This window comes from Pan troglodytes, chromosome 10 (assembly GCF_028858775.2).
Source record: "Pan troglodytes isolate AG18354 chromosome 10, NHGRI_mPanTro3-v2.0_pri, whole genome shotgun sequence".
NCBI classification, from domain to species: Eukaryota; Metazoa; Chordata; class Mammalia; order Primates; family Hominidae; genus Pan; species Pan troglodytes.
This window is the reverse complement of record NC_072408.2, coordinates 12,775,317-12,795,686: the sequence shown is the minus strand read 5'-3', so window position 1 is coordinate 12,795,686 and position 20,370 is coordinate 12,775,317. Positions and strand designations below refer to the sequence as shown.

Sequence of the window (20,370 nt, the reverse complement as noted above, 5' to 3'; positions counted from 1 at the left end):
GACCTCACAGGAAAAATTGAGGCCCAGGCTTGGAAGCAGCATACGCCACCTCCACACATGTCTGTCTGGCCACAGCTCCTTCATATTGCCCCCATCTAGCTGTGTATCCAGGAGGAGGGAATGTGTGTGATGAGCCCCTGGCCAATCTCTGCCTCCCTATCTCACCCAGGAGCCTGGGGAGGTCTCACACAAGTAGGACTCTTGGGGGTGTGCTCTTGTCCTCCGGCGTTATTCTTCCTGCAGTAACCCTTGCTATAGATGAATTTTTAATATTAAAATCTGTACGTGTCTACCTATATTTCTATTAAATCTTTTACAACATTTTTACCAAATACGGTATTTCCTAAACAATGCATTATGCAGTTGAAGATGCTCGGCAAAGTAATCCTATTCACTACAGTTCTCAATCCCATTGAGGTTTCTCTGGCAGCTTAGTCCCCACACAGAGACCCCTACATTGGTGGTCTTCAAGCCTTGGACACATTAGAGGCTCTCCAAGACTCAGGGGAGGCCTACATGCTTTGATCTTCCTCTAAAGGGCCATCTTTACACATGCAGTTGTGCAGTGTGAGAGGGTTGTTGGTAATGCACCAGTAAGAGCAGTCATCACTGCCAGTGGCATCATCTCCTAATATTCAAGACAGTGTTGTAGGATTGGCAGTGAATTAAGGGCTCACTGTGCTGTGTGGGAAACTGGAACATGGCAATGCAGCCTTTCCCTAAGACTCTTTCTGCCATGAGACGGGAGATGATACTCTGCTGCTGACAGGTCAATCTGGGAGAGACTTGGCAGTGAGCAAAAGCCTCTCCACAGAGACCTTGCTCAGTGAAGCTCCTTGAAGGAAGGGGAAAACTTCATTCATTTTGGCCTGGCACCTGACACACAGCTGGTGCTTGATGAATGTGACCTGCCAAGTACAAATATTTCTTAGGCGCATCAGGTTACACTGGGAGTGGAAGGTGGGGAGGTGAAAGAGAGTGTTTGATGAAAACAATAATGGGTCAGACATTCTGATTGCAAAAAGTGGTGTTGTTAAAAACTAGTTTTTTTGAGGCAGGCAGATCTGGGTTCACATCTTACATCTGTCACTTATCTGCTGTGTGATCTCCAGCAAGGCTGTAACCTCTCTGGGCCTCAATTCCCTTCATCTACAGAAGTGAAATGTAATACCTCGCTCACCCAGGGAGGTGAGGATTAAGTGAGATAATGACAGTGCACACCTACGTATGATGCCTTCTGTCATACACAGAGGATGGGAGCAGACGCTTTTGTGCAGCACCCACCTCCCATTGGCCCACCCTGGAGGTGACCTTCAGATGGTTCCTCTTTGCACCAATGGCTTCCTGCCACTCTCTGTCTATGGGCGTCCTCTGATTGTGGGAGCAGGTTCACCTGTGCATAGGACAGGCTGGAAGAGCCAGGGAGTTAGCCCCAAAGGTGACCTTCAGGCAAGGAGGGGCTCCTGTTTGGTCTCCCCTTTCAGTGTGCAAATTTGGAGGTGTGCTTCACACAGTTTCTTAGGAGGTCTCCAGTGGGACTGAACCCCAGTTGATGCAGCATTAACCTGTTCATGAGCACATTTATCTTAGGTTTCCACTTTCCTCATTCTCACCATCCTACTCCTTCACAAAGCTTTCTGGGAGCCCCTCTCAAATAAACCACTTCCTCCTAAATCCTTGCCTTAGGGAGAATCCAAACACATGGACTGAGGAATCAGTGATAATGACTATTGTCAATTTTCAAAGGGCGTGGGTGTGGGTAGTTAACACAGGGACATATAAAGCATAACGGAAGAAAACAAAAAAATAACTACCTGCTGAAGGCATGTAGTAATGCTTCTGGAAAGAAAGCGTGGCACTGTGTGATCTGGAGAGTGTGGCACACTGTGATCCGGAGAGTGTGGTACAGTGTGATCTTGAGATTGTGATACAGTGTTATCTGGAGAGTGCAGTATGACGTAATCTGGAGAGGGTGGTACACTGTGATCTGGAGAGTTTGGTATGGTGTGAATTGGAGAGTGTGGTACATTGTGATCTTGAGGGTGTGGTACAGTGTGATCTGGAGAGTGTGGCACACTGTGATCCAGAAGGTGTGGTATGGTGTGATCTTGAGGTTGTGATACAGTGTAATCTGGAGAGTGTGGTACAATGTAATCTGGAGAGGGTGGTACACTGTGATCTGGAGAGTTTGGTATGGTGTGAATTGGAGAGTATGGTACAGTGTGATCTTGAGGGTGTGGTACAGTGTGATCTGGAGAGTGCAGTATGGTGTAATCTGGAGAGGTTGGTACACTGTGGTCTGGATAGTGTGGTACAGTGTGGTCTTGAGAATGTGGTACAGTGTGATCTGGAGAGTGCGGTACGGTGTAATCTGGAGAAGGTGGTATACTGTGATCTGGAGAGTGTGCTATGGTGTGATCTGGAGAGTGTGGCACTGTGTGATTTGGGGAGTTTGGTATGATGTGAATTGGAGAGTGTGGTACTGTGTGGCCTGGAGGATGTGGTACTGTGTGATCTGGAGAGTGTGTTATGGTGTGATCTGGAGAGTGTGGCACTGTGTGATCTGGAGAGTTTGGTATGGTGTGAATTGGAGATTGTGGTACTGTGTGGTCTGGAGGATGCGGTACTGTGTGATCTGGAGAGTGTTGTACAGTCTGATCTAGAGAGTGTGGTAGTAACTCACCTGGATATTAAAGGATGTAAAGGATTTCTGCATAAGGAGATGGGTGAGGGAAGGGTATTCCACGGAAGAAACAAGGTTTTGTGTCCATTTCTTCAGCGATTCCTACAAAAGCTATATATGAATTTGTGGAGCAGGCAAGTTAGGGGGCCCATACACTAGTCTCATCTGGACGCAGAACTCCTCAGCTGGCATGGCCTTGTCGTCATGTATCTGTGCTCAGCCCACTTTCAGGCTGTGCTTCTTGGTCCATATGATGTAGTATGAGTGCTTTTCTTCTACCTCTGAAGACTGTGGCCCTGTGCTATAAGCCTAATATTTGTGTTCCCCAAAATTCCTATGTTGAAATTCTAACTGCCAAGGTGATGGTATTAGGAGGTGTGGTGTATGGGAGGTGATGAGGTCATGAGGGCAGAGCATACATACATGGGAAAGAGTCCTATGTAAGAGGCCTGAGAGAGATGCCTTTCCCCTTGACCGTGAGAGGACAGTGAGAAGGTGCTGTCTATGAGCCAAAAGACAGGCCCTCACCAGACACCAAATCTACCTTGATCTCAGACTTGCAAACCTCCAGAATGTGAGAAGTAAATGCCAGGTTTTCTTGAACACTCAGTTTATGGTAGCTTGTTATAGCATCCCAAATGGACTAAGATCACCCTGTCACCTCTTGTCCTTGCCATGCCATTTGTCATGGTCTGTGGAGTCCCTCGGAAGTGTCCTGAACCATTGTCCACTGGTTCCTGTGTCTCTAGTCTTCTGAAGGCACCTCTGAGGTTTCTGCTCAGTGTCTCTGAGTCCTTCTGGGAATGCCAGCTGACTCCTCTGCTTGGACCTGATAGAACACTCTGGGCCCGTGACCTACGAGTCAAACCTTAGGCTCAAGCTGTTTGTTTCCCTCATCTTGTCTATAACAAGCCTTCATCATTTGAGTGTATGACTGGGAAATGTCTTAGGTTCCCCACAGGACACGCAGATGAATGCTTTCCTGCATTCGTCCAAATTAATGCTCAAATTCATTCAGCATTGTTTCTGCTAAAAATGAAGGAGAGAAAGAGGAATCAAGTCATGGTACCCTTGTAACTCTAGTTCAGTGGCTAATAAGCTTTTTGACCAGGGACCTTGGTTCAAGTAAAATCTCATGGAAGTGGAAATGACACAGGTGAAAACTGAATTCCCCTTGGTGCAGAAAAGGGGGTGGTTGCAAACTCTGCATGCTCATGGCCCTCTTTGAGGAGGGCGGTGTGAAACCACTGCTTGAGTAGACAAGAGGAGGAAGGTGGACGGAGAAAGACAGTGATCCTATATTTTTTATCCTTCTGTAACTTCGTATTACCTGACAGACCACCTGGGGCCTCCCAGATGACTTCAGTTCTAATGTGCCGGAGAGATGGGTCTCGTGATTTTTGCTGTGAAGGAGTCAGCTGAGAGATAGTAGCTCATGTCTACGTCAAAACTCTGGAGAGGTGAGAAATCTCACCCCAATCTCATCAGCCTCGCTCTTCTCTTACAGAGGTTCCGAAAACAGAACAGACTTTTGAAGAGCGCCTGATCCTCAAAGCTTTCTTGCTCAAGTTTGTCAATGCCTACTCCCCCATCTTCTATGTGGCCTTTTTCAAGGGGAGGTGAGTATAATGGTGTCATGTGTAGAAAGGCAATTTGCCACTAAGACTGGATTCTCTACTGTCAGGACAATAGGGTCAGCCTGTCCCCATTGTCCACTCAGCGTCAGCCCCTTCTCCGCCCCACTTTCACCTGCCTTCCCATGGAGAAGGAATGTTAGCAGGCAATCATTTTGAATTAGCATCTTCAGACTCTGATGACCCTGGCACTTTACAGGGATTTGGCTGTGGTCCCTGAAGAGAGAGTTTTGAAAGAATTTGTGTCTCTCAACTTTGAGGATGAGGCAGGAGGGAATTTCATGTCTAGCCAGTGGCTCCTGGATCTTGTAATGCAATTCTGATGCCAACTACCTGTAGTTAATACAGATTTCATAGGTTAAGGGCACAGCCCCTCACAAGACTTCCCTCATTTCAGACACCAGTGGCAAGCTCTGGGATTCTCAGGCCACCGGCAGTTATGACCCACTGGCTGTAATTCCAGAGCTCTCATTACTCCATCAGATTCAATAATTCACTAGAATGACTCACAGAACTCAGAAATGTGCTATACTTACAACTGAAGTTTTATAGTAGTAGAGGGATGTAAATCCAAATCAGCAAATGGAAGAGACATATAGAGCCAGGTTTAGGAGGTTCTTAATCATGAAGCTTCCATGTCCTCAGGATGTGTCACCCTCCTGGCACACTGGATTGTGATTCTATCAGTCATTTGTGATTGATGGAATTATTTGCCATGTGAGTGAACTCGATCTCCAATGCCCTTCCCTTGCCCTGAGATTGGGCTAGTATCACATGACTCAGAGCCTCAACCAACATGGTTGATCTTTCTGGCATGGCCTGCCCCCATCCTGAGTAATCTCATTAGCCTAAATTTAGGTATAGTCCTAGGGGTCTGCTAGGAATAACAAAGACACTCCTATGGAGGGAAATTCCAAGGATCTAGATGTTCATGCAGGAACCGGGGACAAAGGCCAGTGAAATTCTTTATTTTACAGTCAGTCTGGATGTAAAATCACTTTGATAAATATTTTTTATGATGAAGCTAGTTGGCTACTTACAAGGAAATTTCCCAATAGGCGTCAACCAACAACATCAGGAAAGCTTCCCTAGAACTAAAAGCTCATTAAGCAGGCACCAATAGCATGAGCTGTCATCATCCACACTTGATAATTTCTTACAGAGGTGTTTGTCATCCAAACCACAGCCCCCTTCTCAGGACCTCTCCCCTTGGCTGTCATGAAATTATGGAAGCAGAGAGACTGTCCATATTAAGAAGTATGCACTTCATTGGTGCTTTCAATGTCAATTTAGTGGCAGTAGCAAATTACATGCATATGACGTTTTAGGCAAGAAAAAAGGATCCTGACCCTTAGATGAACTGTGCTATACTAGAAGAGATAGCCTTAGCAAGAGCACACTATCATCTCCAGTAAGTGATTATATCCAGTAAGTGATCTAATAAGAGGTATAAAGAAAGTGTTGGGGGAACAGTTATAAACGGAGACAACAAGAAGACTTCAGCAGAGGAAAGGCTTACACTGAGCCTTACACTGAGCCTTAAATGGATGAGTAGGATTTCAACAGGTGAACACAGGGATGACCCTGCAAGTAAGTAGGATTATTCTGATTGTCCGTCTGGTTCCATGGTGGGCTTTTACCATTTTGCTTCCCTGACCTGCACAGTCTTATTATCCCCCAATAAAATAGACTCTACTTAGAAGAGGAATGAGACAAGCTTCTTTTATTCCTTTGAATATGTTCAGCAAGAAGTCAAGATTTTTCTTTTCTGACCCCAGGAATCTCTATTCTCAACTTTAGTCCATCTCACCCTCGCTTTCCTGGGAATCAGAAACTCTTACTAAGGAGTTGCAACCAGAGCTGTGTTCTTGACACCAGCTAGGGAAGAAGGTGTGACGACAGTGCACTTAGAGATGATCCAAACTGCATGGTGTTTAGGCTCACATACACACACATACACGCACACACACCAGGCCCAGCTTCATCCTCTGCCCAGCTTATTCCTATCCTCTGACATTTGACTTGGTTAAGAAGTGAACCCCAGGTGTTATAGGGGATTACTTGTTGATAACGGTGTGCACTCCTATCCCTGAGTGATCTAGCACTCGCCCTGACCAGTGCTTTCGAAGAGGACAGTGGTGGTGGTATTCCCCTCAGAAGACATGTCCTCGAGCCACCCTGCATGCTTTCTCTTCCCCTAACTCTTCCCACACTGTTTGATTTCAGGTTTGTGGGCAGGCCTGGAAGCTACGTCTATGTATTCGACGGTTACCGCATGGAAGAGGCAAGTACAGCCACTGGTGTTTCATGCCTGGCACCCCAACCCAGCCCCATTCTTATCTCCAGCACAGCATGGCTTCATTCCTGCCCCTGCTTCTCAGAGCTCCCCTTTGTTCTAACCGGTCCTTTCCTTATCTTCTCCCTGCAGTGTGCTCCAGGGGGCTGTCTCATGGAGCTCTGCATTCAGCTCAGCATCATCATGTTGGGGAAGCAGTTGATCCAGAACAACATCTTTGAGATTGGAGTCCCGTATGTAATGAACTCCTCTAACCTCTCTCCTTGCTGCCAGGGGTTAGCCCAGAAGTGCCAGCCTTTCAGCAGGTTTTCTATGGCCTTTCCTCTTCTTAGACAGCTTGGTGATTTAATTCTCTGTCAGTTTGCCAATAACTTTCCCCATGGGGCAAACTTTGCTTGCCAATCTGATTTGAGATGTTGGAGGCTCAGAAGGATTTACCCTTTGCTTAAGTACACATAACTAGTAAGTAGCAGAGCCAGGAGTCAGATGTCTTGGCCCCCGGAGTGCATAATATCTTAATGCTATTTGTCCTCTCAGTGAGTGAGTAAAAGAGATGTTCAGTATGGTGGATAGATGAATGTGAATTATTGAAATGTAATGGAATCATTTAGGACAATCTCTAAGAAGAAAATGTGGAATACATAATCTTAGGAGGGGAGGGTGGAATAGTTGGTGAATGAGTTATTATCATCTGGATTCCCCCCTATGCTTCCCAGGGTTTTATGAAAATGTCATAGGACTTCTTTCAATCAGGTTTTGCGTTTAGATAGTCATGAAAATAAACACGGACTCACTTTATACTGGACCTAAAAGAAAGAAGGATGGAGCAAGTTAAAATATGCTTACAGGTCAAAGAAAAATGTAACCCCCTCTGCTTTTCCTTCCTATTGCCTTGTGGTTTTGAAGAAGAATCTGTTTCAGGGGATGCTTTTAGGCAGCCCAGCATCAGAGAGCTAGGGAATGACAGAGATGCCCAGGGGTAACTGAGAGGCTGGGCCAGTTCTGCTTAGGAGGATAGGATGGACAGCTTGTTCCAGGCCCAGGGTTCTTCGAAAATCACTTTAAAGATGACCATTCTGGGATGGGTGTAATCGTCAGACAGGACCCATAAGATTCTGTGACACACTTTTCATCCTCTTAGAGATACATTAATTGTTTCGAGAAGTCCTCCAATAATGAACCTTTTAAAATCACTTTCTTTCCAAATATGTTTCCTCATGTTTGCCCAGGGTTCTTAGCTGCAGCAGTTGGAATTCAGGGTGGCTACTTTAAGCAACAAAGGCATTTGTTTCAGAATAAAGTGGCTGACAGAGAATACTGTATTCTTTAAAGGCCAGAGAGTAGGCCCTGAGCTACATAACCAGGAATAACACTGTTTACACTGCAGGGGGACTTGCAGGGGACACCACTGCCTCTATCTCATGGCTCATATGGCTAAGACAGTAAAAGAAAAATGTAGATGAAACGGCCCTTGTCTTCTCAGAGCTTAACTTTTTAGTCTGGGAGACAAAATAGACTGCATATGACCGCATATTCTATGTATGAATTCAGAATTCAGAATAAGTAAAGGTCAGGAGTTTGGGAGCAGTCAAAGAAGTCTTCAAAAGCAGAGAGGTTTCTGGCCAGGTGCGGTGGCTCACCCCTGTAATCCCAGCACTTTGGGAGGCCGAGGTGGGTGGATCACGAGGTCGGGAATTTGAGACCAGCCTGGCCAATATGGTGACACCCCATCTCTCTTAAAAAATACAAAATTCGCCGGGTGTGGTTGTGTGCGCCTGTAGTCCCAGCTACTCGGGAGGCTGAGGCAGGAGAATTGCTTGAACCCTGGAGGTGGAGGGTGCAATGAGCAGAGACCATGCCACTGCACTCCAGCCTGGCAACAGAGCAAGACTCTGTCTCAAAAAAAAAAAAAAAAAGCAGAGAAGTTTGTTCCAGGATGTGTCTGTGTCTTGAAAGAAGACTGCCACCATCATATGTTACAAGATGGACTGCCATCATTTTCTTTATAGAAATAATTTCCCTTAGGGGTGTGTGTGTGTGTGTGTGTGTGTATGTGTGTGTGTGTGTGTATGGACAACTCTGATGGGCTGGGCCAGCTGGGCCATGAACATGATAGGCTGGGCCTTTTCCATGTTATTTATTTTCATATATATATATATGTATATATGTGTACACATACATGTATTTGCCCTTGCCAGGTTCCTGACATGCCCCAAGACCCTGGTCAGAGATTTATATATAAATATATACATATATAAATATAAATATATTTATAAATATAAATATATACATATATAAATATAAATATATTTATAAATATAAATATAAACATATATAAATATAAATATATTTATAAATATAAATATAATTTGTTTTATATATATTTTATAAAACATATAAAATATGTTTTATACATATAAAAATTTGTATATAAATTTATATCTATATGAAATATAGATATATTTTATAAAATGTATATATATTTATATATAAATATATAAGTATATATTTATATAAGTATTTATATAAGTAATATAAATTTATATATATAAATATATTTATATAAGTATGTGTAATATATACTTAAAAAATAAAATATAATATAAATATGTATATTTATATTATATATAACATAAATATTTATATATAATATATTTATATTTATTTATAATATAAGTATATTATAAATAAATATACTTATAAAAATATATAAATGCATATATTTATACATAAATGTATGTATACATTTTATAAAATATATCTATATTTCATATGGATATAAATTTATATACAAATGTTTATATGTATAAAACATATATATATACATTTTCTAAACAAGCAATAGACTAATTCTGGTTTATCACAAACACCTATGACCCAGTTGGTGCTACAGGTAGAGAAGGTAAGGCCCAATGAGCTGGCAGTTCTTTGACCAGGGTCTTGGGGTGTGTCAGGGACCTGGTAAGGGCAAAAGCCCAGAATCTCCCTAAATCTATCGAAAGATTGTGGAGTCCTAGGTTGCTTGGGCTGAATGGAACCACTAAAGGATGTATATCCCAATCCCCCATTCCATGTAAAATTATACTGCAGCCACCTGCTCCCTTGGTCCTCAGAGAAGGCTCCCTTTTGGTCTTCCTCAAAAATATATTTGTAGAGCTAAAGTTATAAAGGAGACAGTTTAATTTACCTGGAAAGAATATCATTTTTAATGAGAGCCCTGCTTCAAGGAATGAGAATCCACAACATTCCCTTCTAACACTGGGTCATCTAAGCATGCAGGGTGCTTTTCTGACCTTGTACTGGGACAACCTCAGAGGGCACTTGGGCATGTATTTTCTTTGGGGAGGATTGGCGGGATCATTGGTGTCTGGTTGCCTCACTCCACCTCCCTGCCTAAGCCAGCCTCTAGTCATCAGTCAGGAAGTCAGCAACCTTGAGAAATTCAGCCTTTGAAGCTGCGCCCCCCGTTCCCTGCTTTCTGACAGAAAGTCAGTCAGTGATAAAGTCAAGCAAAGCTAGATGATGCTTGTTCTTGTTCCAGGCAGATGACACTTGTTCTCTAGGAGCTTACCATCTTAGAGAGACATCATTTGTTATGGAAAAACAACCAGAGAATATACAGATGGTACCAAAGCCACATCTGGCCCCTTTGAAACCATGAGGCCAGCTCCTCCACAACTGCTATAAAGAAAAGTCTTCATCCTAATTAAACATCTGGGAAAAACACCAGCCTTCCCAGTACATTGTTATTTTGCTGTGAGTAGAATTATTTACAGCTTGTGGGCATGGAATGCCCATTTTTTCATCCCTGGTCATCTGATCTACAGCTTAGCCCATTCTCTCTGGACCCAGAAGGCTTTTGTAGAATACAAGAGAGGCAAGAACTCGGGCATGTGTTTGGACAACACGTTGGCATGTCTCCACCCCTCAACTCCATCCACCCCATAACAGGTGAAAATAGCACATGGCGTATGCCTTGAAGGCTAAATTTTCTTGTTTATGACTGGTGTGTGCTTAATACTTTGTATGTTTTAGAATATGCCACCCTTTAAACAATGGCAATTGCACAGTAACTTATAAAGCCATGGGCAAGCTGCTTCTCAGAGTCTAACTGTCCTCATCTCTTGATGAATATGGTGGCATTAAAATCATATGTAAGGTGTCTTCAAGCTCTAACACCCTATGAATTTCTCTCGAATGAGCAAAGCTGGTCACTGCTGATTCCAAATACAAGCCACCCCTCTTTCAAAAGATGTTTCCTTTCAATTTCTACTCTGCCAGAGAATGTGTACAACATAATTATGTAGTTAAATTCAAGGATGTAGAACAAAAATTCTTTTGCCAAATCCTAGGATCTTTTATCCCCAAAGTTCTTTATAATTTGTACAATTATAAAGGTTGTATTTTGAGTTTGGTCATACGAGATCACTATGATTATGATTACTGGATCTTCCACTCTCAATAAATCAGACCCCTTCAACTCAGAGTTGAAGTACCTGGCATGGATGACACAGATGAAACATAAACAAGAAAAAGAAAGTCTTTCATAGTCAGAAGAGAAATGATGATTGAGCCTGCCAGTGAGGAAGGAGTCATGTAAATTATAAAAATTAGACCCAGTAGTTTTCAACACATCTGTAGGGCAAAGATTTGGTGGCCTAACACAGTGGTCCCCAGTCTTTTTGGCACAGGGGACAGGTTTCCTGGAAGACAGTTTTTCCGTGGACCGGGGGAGTGGGGTGTGATTTTGGGATGATTCAACTGCATTACATTTATTGTACACTTTATTTCTATTATTATTAAATTGCAATATATAATGAAATAATTTTACAACTTACCATAATGTAGAATCAGTGGGAGACCTGAGCTTATTTTTCTGCAACTAGACAGTCCCATCTGGGGGTGACGGGAGACAGTAACAGATCATCAGGCATTAGGTTCTCATAAGGAGCACACAACCTAGATCCCTCGCATGCACAGTTCACGTAGGGTTCACGCTCCTGTGAGAATCTGATGCCGCCACCGGTCTGACAAGAGGCAGAGCTCAGGTGTTAATGAGGATGGAGAGTGGCTATAGATACAGATGAAGCTTCACTCACTCACCTGCTGCTCACCTGCTGCTGTGTGGCCCGGTTCTTAACAGACCAAGGACGGGTACTGGTCTGTGGCCCAGGGATTGGGGATCCCTGGCCTACCAGATCTGGGTTTAAATCCAGGCTTTACAATATACTCACTGTGTGACCTTGGCAAAGTTATTCTAGAAATATTTCCATCTAACTTTTTAAAAAAAAGGTTTTTACGTTAAAACAAAACTAAACTAAAAACCAGCTTGGATAAATGCTTAGCTATCCAGAAAACATAAAATGTGGACATCGGAGGAAAAAAGAACCATTCTTGGGGTTTCCAGGTGGCCAACATTTTACTGTGTGGCATAAGCTTTTGTGTTTAACGGTGATGCTTTGAAAGTGTTGGGACTCCAGGGAGTGAAACCGGAGAGAACAACTCAGGGACAGTCGTTTTCTCTTCTGTTCCTGGCTCAGTGGCTTTTAGTGGGCAGTACAGCTCTTATGTACCTTCAGAGCCTACATGGAATTCTTTCCCCAAGGGAGGTACATATTCATTTTAAAGGCCAGATTTGTTTTTTTTTTTTTAAATAGAGGCAAGTCTGGGGGGTTAGATGGGTGATTGTGCTGGATAAGAATGGGAATAAAAATGTAATAAGAATTTACAATTAAAAGATTTATCATCTTTAGTTGATCCTTTACTTCTAAAAGCAATTTTCTAAGATTCTTCCAAAGAAAATTTTTAAATGTTTAAGAGTATCTAATTGACCCTTATTAGTAGGCCAGGTAGTCAGCTATAATTTATCTCTTTCTCTGAGGGTGCAACATTCTCATTAGATTCTGTATGTGCGTGTGCACAAACATGCATGTGTGTGTGTGCATGTATGTGTATTGAAAAAAATAACATAATTTTGATGGCCTTGAGAATCTTACAATCTAGCAGGCTTCTTGAATTAGAACATTGCTTCCCACTCTTCAGTCATTTTTTAATCAACTTTTAAATTTCCCCCCATTACCTATGCAAACAACTATTTGCATATTAGTTTCCTCCAAACCAACTTGCTTTTTAATTAAAATCCTCACATTTCTGAAATTGGAAAACTAACACCATCAGTTTCCATAAATAGGAAATGATGTGACAAGAAATACAACAAAAACAAACCATTATTATTAAACAATCAATGACATTATTTCCTCTCCAAGGCTTTCTGACTAAGATCTGCCTTCTCTTTGTAAAAAATGAGAGTGCAAGCCCTGGCAGTTGTCAAAGGCATACCAGTAGCAAGCCAAAGATTTTTTTTCCTGATGGTAATGAGAGAGACTGAACAAGAGCAGCAAAGGAAATAACTAAATAACTCCTTCCCAAGGGCCTCTAATGAGATGCAAGGCCAAGTGCAGGATCTTCCAAAGGATCACATGAACTGCCACCTCTACTTCTGGCAGGTGCCCCAGACAGGACCACTGTGGAAGCCCCACTCTCTGTCCAGGCATCTTCCATCAGGCAGCAGCCGCCCCCATCATTGCTAGGCCTGGCTTAGAGACCCTGGAGATGGGAAACAAAATGCTTCAAAGGGAGGCAGTAAAATGGGGTCACCGAGCACTTGAAAGGCAGCTCTGTGACTAATGCCATGATAATAGATAAAACTTGGTTGCGTGATCTGGCTTTGAATGGTCCCCACTCACACAACCCCAGGCTCTTGGGGCCTGACACAGTTGTGGCCGATGCTTCCCAGAGAGGATCGGATGGTTTTAAACATTTTGGGCCCCAGGATGATGTTCATACGCATCTCCTTCTGAGATTACTTCATACATGGCGAGCAGCGTGGCTGAATCTGATCTTGTGGTATTTATTATCTGAATCCATGGATGGGAATTTCCCTCCTCCCCTCCCTGCACCTTGCCTTTCCCATATATGTTCATGCAAAATAGACTTTGGATCCAGACTGCATAGTGCCCCCGAAACACATGCCACACCACAGCCCAACTCTTTGCTATAATTCCATCTCAAATTTAGCTCCGGTCCACATCGAAGCAAAATTGGAAATGGGCTCTTCTCATTCGGAGAGGTGGGTTTTTGGTGAAAGGGTAAATGCCACCTTTTTCATGTGCCACATTGTTTCCTGGGCATGCTTTGAGACAGACAGAGCAGATAGACAGATCAATACTGCCACGGTCAAAATGTCTCGCCATCTCTATTCTGACTAAAAGCTCCAGATCATATCCAAAAATAGCTGTTAAATGTACCCCTGGACACAGCTAGTAAGATTTCATAAACTTTCTGCTTTCTTTTTGTAAATGTGATAAATGTTATATTTCCAGACATAAAACAGGCTCTCTTTAAAGCCAACACGGGAGGGAGGTCTGTGTTCTCCTCAAATACAGTGGAATCTGGCCATAAATCAGAAGTTTAAGGAACAAATTTGAACCTTGTCAGGTATCAGGAAAAGGAATAGGAATACATAGCTTAGAAATGGATGTGTTCCTCATCTTTGGTCATTTAGGGCTAGGTTCTGCCTTCTTTATTTAATGAGGCTAAAGATCTGTGGAGCCACGTCTGTAGGGACCTGTCTAGGGCCCAGATTCCTGCTGCAGGGAGGCCCAAGGTGTGATGGACACTCACCATGGTCCTGGGGTGACCCTGTGGGGCACAGGCAGAGGGAATGCTCTGAGCCTTCCGGAAAGAGTTTCTGAGACTTGTCATTAAAAAGGGACGGAAAAATAGCAAATAAAAAAAAAAAAAAAGAAAAGCAAGGGGGGTAACATCAAAGGAGTTATTTTAATGAGTGAGTGCATCATACGGTCGGAATCGTAATCTGAAGGTTTCCAAAAGCCCATCTGTATGTTATACAACTTCCAGGATTCCTGTTAAATTCTGCTCTGGAGGGACTTTCTTTATTATTATTTTTTTAATGGTCACTGGGATATCCAGGAGGAAATCTGGGAATGATAAATTCACAGGACTATTTGTGGATATTTTCCCCTGCATTTGTTTTGACCTACCCACACTGGATGGGACTTTGACCACAAAGCCCCTCCCATAGCCCCTGTGTCTTCCCTTGCCTTTGCCACACAGTCTTACAGTTGCCTTCTGTTCCCATGACTCTCCTTCTTTGTCCTTTGAAGGCTCCTTTCCCTCTATCCCATCCCATAACTTTTCTGACACACGCTCTATCCATAGTTGGCATTGCTCATTCCTAGGGCTTCCGCCGCTCTTTCCACGATGATTCTCAGGTCTCCATCAGTCCCAGATTGTTCCAGGGCTCTAGGCACAGATATGCAGTTGCCTACTGGACATCTCTACTTAGTTGTCTTGTGGGTTTCCCCACTTAGACATGGCAAGAACAACTCCTCCTCCTCCTCCTCCTCCTCCTCCTCCTCCTCCTTATCCTCATCAAAACTGCCTCTTACGTTGTATTCTCTATCGTAGCCATCGGCACCACCAACCACACACATGCCCTAAGACCATGAGAATCATCGCTGATTCCTCATTGTCCTTCCGTTCTGTGTACGATCCACCATCCACTTTTTAATTCTACCTCTTATGCATGTCTCAAATATATCTACTTCCCTTCATGTCCGTTGCTATCACCCCAGACTCTGCTACCATAATCTCTCGCCTGAACCACTGCATAATATGGTGTACAAGGTCTTTGATGCCATGAGCCTACACTACCTTTCAAGACTTACCTTTCATCATTTTCTTTTTTTTTTTTTTTTGAGATGGAATCTCGCTCTTGCACCCAGGACGGACTGCAGTGGCGCTATCTCAGCTCACTGCAACCTCTGCCTCCCAGGTTCACGCCATTCTCCTGCCTCAGCCTCCCGAGTAGCTAGGACTACAGGCGCCCACCACCGTGCCCTGCTAATTTTTTGTATTTTTAGTAGAGGCGGGGTTTCACCGTGTTAGCCAGGATGGTCTTGATCTCCTGACCTCGTGATCTGCCCGCCTCGGCTTCCCAAAGTGCTGGAATTACAGGCATGAGCCACTGCGCCCGGCCTCATGATTTTCTTGATTGTACTCTATGCTGCAAGCATTTTGAATTCCCTTCAGTCCTTTCTATGAGCCATTTTCACATTTGCCTTAGGCTGTTGCATAAATAACTCTCCCTGCCTAGAATAACCTCTTTGCCCCTCACACTCTCTCCACCTTTCTCTTTCTTCTTCTACCATCTTTCATTATTTAGTCTTAAATAATAAGAGTAAATTATTTATTTAATAAATTAAGTTAGTTTACACATCTCTTCCTCAAAGAGAACTTCGCTGCCTTAGGCCAGGTTAGGACTCTATTTTATGTTCTCATAATCACTAAACTTCTCCCTTTATAACACTCTTATATTGGTCAGTCTTGTTTTATTGGTCGTTATTGGTCACTTTTGTTTAAATGTCCCCATTGCCAGTGAGATTATTTCATCAAACACATCACATGTCTTATTAGTCACATTTTTTTTTCCTGGAGATGATTTTTAGGAATCCTCTGTTCTCCCGGGCAAACCAGAACTGCTCATTTGCTAAACCTTCTATAGAGCTATCAAGCTGAGTTGCTTCAATACCTTCTTTCTTTTGTGGGGTTTCTGTTTGCTGGATTCTGTATGTTTTCTTCCTTGCTTTATATCCTTGGTTGGTGAAATTCATCCTCCAGGAGCTTCATGAGAATGGATGCATGCATAGAAAGTTCATTTTTTTGAAACCTTGCATACTTAAAAGTGTCTTTAGTCTGTCTTTGACTTTCGTCTATACTTTGGCTGGGTATAGGAGTCTATGCTGAAAATTATTTGCCTTCTGAATGTAAATACATTTCTGCAGAGTCTTCTAGTGTCAAGGGCTGATCTGGAGAATTGTAACCTATTTTTGATTCCCAATTATTTGTAGAGGATCTATGTTTGTTTCTCTGGATCTGGAAGCTTTTAGAATCCTTTCCATCATTCCTAAAGTTCTGAAATCTCATGACGATATGTTTTGCTGGAGGCTTTTTTTTCACCATTATGCTGAGTGGGTCCTTCCAATCAGAAAATGCATGTCCTTCACCTCTGGGACATTTTCTTTTATTTCTTTTGCACTTTCTTCCCCACCATTGTCTCTGTCTTCTCTTTCTGATTAAGTGTTGGAGTTTCAGGCCGGGTGTGGTGGTTCATGCTTGTAATCCTTGTACTTTGGGAGGCCTAAGTGGGTGGATCACCTGAGCCCAGGAGTTTAAGACCAGCATGGGCAATATGGTGAAACCCTGTCTTTACTAAAAATACAAAAAATATTAGCTGGGCCTGGTGGTGCATGCCTGTAGACCTAGCTACTTGGGAGGCTGAGGTGGGATGATAGCTTGAGCCTGGGAGACAGAGGTTGAAGTGAGCCGAAATCACACCACTGCACCCCATCCTGGGCTATGCAGCAAGACTCTTGTCTCAAAAAAAAAAAAGAGTTCCTAGATCAATTAATTTTTTAATGTTTTCTTTCCTATTGCCCATTTCTATGTCTGTTCTACTTTTTTTCCGAGAGATAGTATTGATTTTAATCTTTCTGTCATTTTATTGAATTCATTTCGGATCTAGATTTTTCCTGGCTCATTTTTCTCTTCAGAATAAACTTCTTGCTCCTGTTGGTATTAGGAAGTGCTAGTCACCTAGGCAACATGCGTACAGAGACATTGGCGTCTACTGTTCCTTAAGCAGAGCTTTGACCAGTCACCACCCCCTGCCTTGGGGATACCTGGTGCCTCCAACTCCTGAGCCTTTCTGAGATTTACAGCATGAGTTGGCTTGTTTCTCTCTACCATCTTCCACTGTGAACAGTTGATACCAGTCACACAGCTTTGCTGACTCCCTCGTACACTGTCCATCTTCCAAGATATTCATCAACATTCCTCACACACTACTATATTCATGACTATTTTCATTAATTTGTGGTTTTATACTTTTTAAAATTCATTCATTGGTATTTTAGTGGCATTTCAGAAGTGGATAAATATATGTTTATATTCAATTTTCTATGTATAATCAAAACCACTAATTTTTTACTAAAGATTTGAACACGTCATCTGATTACTGTTCATGGAGGAGAAGTCTCACTTTGAGTTCTGGTTCTAGACTTCCCTCACTTTCCTTTCTTCTTTTCTTCTCTCTCTCTTTGATTTTTCCTGCATCCTCTCCTTCTGTTCTGACTCACAGGCAGGATCACAACCAGCTCACATATTTAGCTTCAGAATCTGTAGGCTCCATCTAGTTTTTTTTTCAATTTTTTATTATCACAGAATTATTGCTTACTTTTTTCTTAGAAACTTTTTACTATGAAATTTTTCTTATGAAATTCTAAAGAATTTCAGCTCACTCTTTAAGTCCTTCTGTGATAAAGATGATAATAGGAACAATGATATATTTGTCTATCTTTATTTATCTTGATAAATGTCTATCACAGCATGTATCTTGGTACATGCTCTTAACATGTATCAAGCCCTAAATGAAGCATGCTGTATAGATTATGTCTTTTAACTCACCCTATGGGTAAGTTAATATTTATTTCTCCATTTTAAAGATAAGAAAACTAAAGCTTATAGAGTTGTAATAACTTGCCCATGGACATATAGTTGGTGATTTGTGAAATCTGGTTTTATACAATTTCTGACACCAAAGATGAGACTTTTATCCACTATACTACATCCTCTTGATAGGAAATAGGAATATTAGACCAGAAACTGATCAAAACATTATTTTGAACTATTAGATTTTCATTAGCTGTTAGAGGCACTTTCAAACAAGGATGGGATGCCTAATCATACCAGAAGTGCTCCTCTGGAAATATCTACACAGGGGTTGGGTGGTCTTGGGTGAAGAATGTTGGGGGACATGGGGAGGTTCCTACATCCAGATGAAGCATGGACTTCAAAATCCCGTTTAAACACTTCAAGTCTTTGATTCTTACCATTTTACTGTCTCCCAACTATTAGGTTGCTGCTTAAAGTAATTGCAGTTTTTGCCATTAAAAAGTAATTGCAAAAACTGCAATTCCATTCCCTGTACATTGTGCATCAATGGGAAGTATGAAATAACTCCACCCTAAGGTGTATTTTAGCATTCGGTATTAAAAATAATAATAGGTATCATCTATTCAATGCTTACTGTGTCCAGATATTGTGCTAAGGACTGTATAAACATTGTTTCACTTAATTCTTATTTCAACCCTGAGAAATTGGGCCATTATTATCATTCTAGACCAAAAAAGTCCTGAATGTAGTTGTCTTAGTCTGCTCAGGCTGCTGTAACAAAATGCCATAGGCTTAACTGACAGAAATTTATTTTCTCATAGTTCTAGAGGCTGAAAGGTTCAAGATCAAAGTCGAAAAGGGTTGAATTTCTGATGAGGGCTCTTCTTACAGGTAGCTGCCTTTTCTCTGTGTCCTCAGATGGTCTTGAGATATCCCTTTCTCTCTTCCTCTACTCATAAAGCCACCAATCCTATTGAATTAGGACTCCACCTTTTTGACCTCATTTAATCTAAATTACCTCCTAAAAGTCATATCTCCCAATACAGTCACATTGGGGATTAGAGCTTCAACAAATGAATTTCAGCAGACATCATTCAGTCCATAGTAGTGGTGGGCAATGTTTAGCTTGGTTTTAATGGAAAGATGATGCTATTAATGTTATTGAGACCTGAAAAATGTTTCACCTAGGAGGAGAACAGCCCTGTGTTCCCCCATGAAGAGGGTGGATAGATCACCTGTTGGACAATAGGACTGGTGCCGTCTCAGCATTGGCAGGAAGGGCCAACTCTCTTGTTGCTTGTCAGACAGCAGGAAGAATTCAAAAGTTTTTTGGGGTTTGAAGAAACCTCATCCTTTGTGGAGGGAGTCTGCACGATCTTGATAAAGGACTTCCTCAGGTTGCCTTTAGGAGAAAAGTAGTCTCTTTAGTGTCTCTCTATCTCTACTTGTTTTTGGATCAGAGATGGCTTTAGTGTCAAAACTTTTGTGTTCTTTTTCTTTTTTCTGTCTGCAAAACCAACCCTGTTCTCCAGAGGCTTTTTGTAACTTAATCCATTTCTTTTCCAGGAAGCTAAAGAAACTATTTCGAAAGCTGAAAGATGAGACCGAAGCTGGAGAAACTGATTCTGCCCATTCGAAACATCCAGAGCAGTGGGACCTAGACTACAGCTTGGAACCATACACAGGACTGACTCCGGAGTACATGGAAATGAGTGAGAACCCATGGTCCTGCCTTCCACTGGGGGCAGGTTCAGACAAGGGGTCTGTGGGGTTGAAGGGGGAAGGTAGGGGATTGGGGAAAATGACTGGGACAGCCTCTGCTTCTTCATGAGCTTCATGGCTATTCAGTGTTCCCTTCAGTGCCACATGAAAGTTGAGAAGAATGGGGCAGAAAGAGACCTGGGAGGAGAACCTGGAGCAGCTTAGTCAACAGTTTGGTGGAAAATTCTAGGATGATGTTCTCTTTTCCTTGTGATTCCTCTCCTCATCTATAAACTAAAGTTTGATCTCTCAGGCCCCTTTCCATGGTTTCTATTATTGATAAAGCTGAAAGGGAAATAGTACAATCTGAAATTTAAGAATATAGTTTCCATGAAAGTCTTCCTTCATGGAAAGTATCCGATGACACTTGGGTCAAGGATATCTACATTTTGACTTGGAGAATATATAAGAGCATCCCCTACTTTGATCAGATAAGGCTGGATAAGATGAAAGCTTTTTAA

At 42.3% G+C, this 20,370-nt stretch overlaps 1 protein-coding gene across 2 annotated transcripts in view; it reads left to right on the top strand.

The window, feature by feature from the left end:
* ANO2 (anoctamin 2) overlaps positions 1 to 20,370 on the top strand; it is a 380,970-nt gene that overhangs the window by 324,765 nt on the left and 35,835 nt on the right. For both annotated transcript variants that reach the window (XM_024347643.3, XM_024347642.3), the window contains exons 17-20: positions 4,191 to 4,302; positions 6,544 to 6,601; positions 6,746 to 6,846; positions 19,715 to 19,860. In XM_024347643.3, coding sequence (XP_024203411.3) covers positions 4,191 to 4,302; positions 6,544 to 6,601; positions 6,746 to 6,846; positions 19,715 to 19,860 — 417 coding nt within the window. The remainder of the gene's footprint in view (positions 1 to 4,190; positions 4,303 to 6,543; positions 6,602 to 6,745; positions 6,847 to 19,714; positions 19,861 to 20,370) is intronic.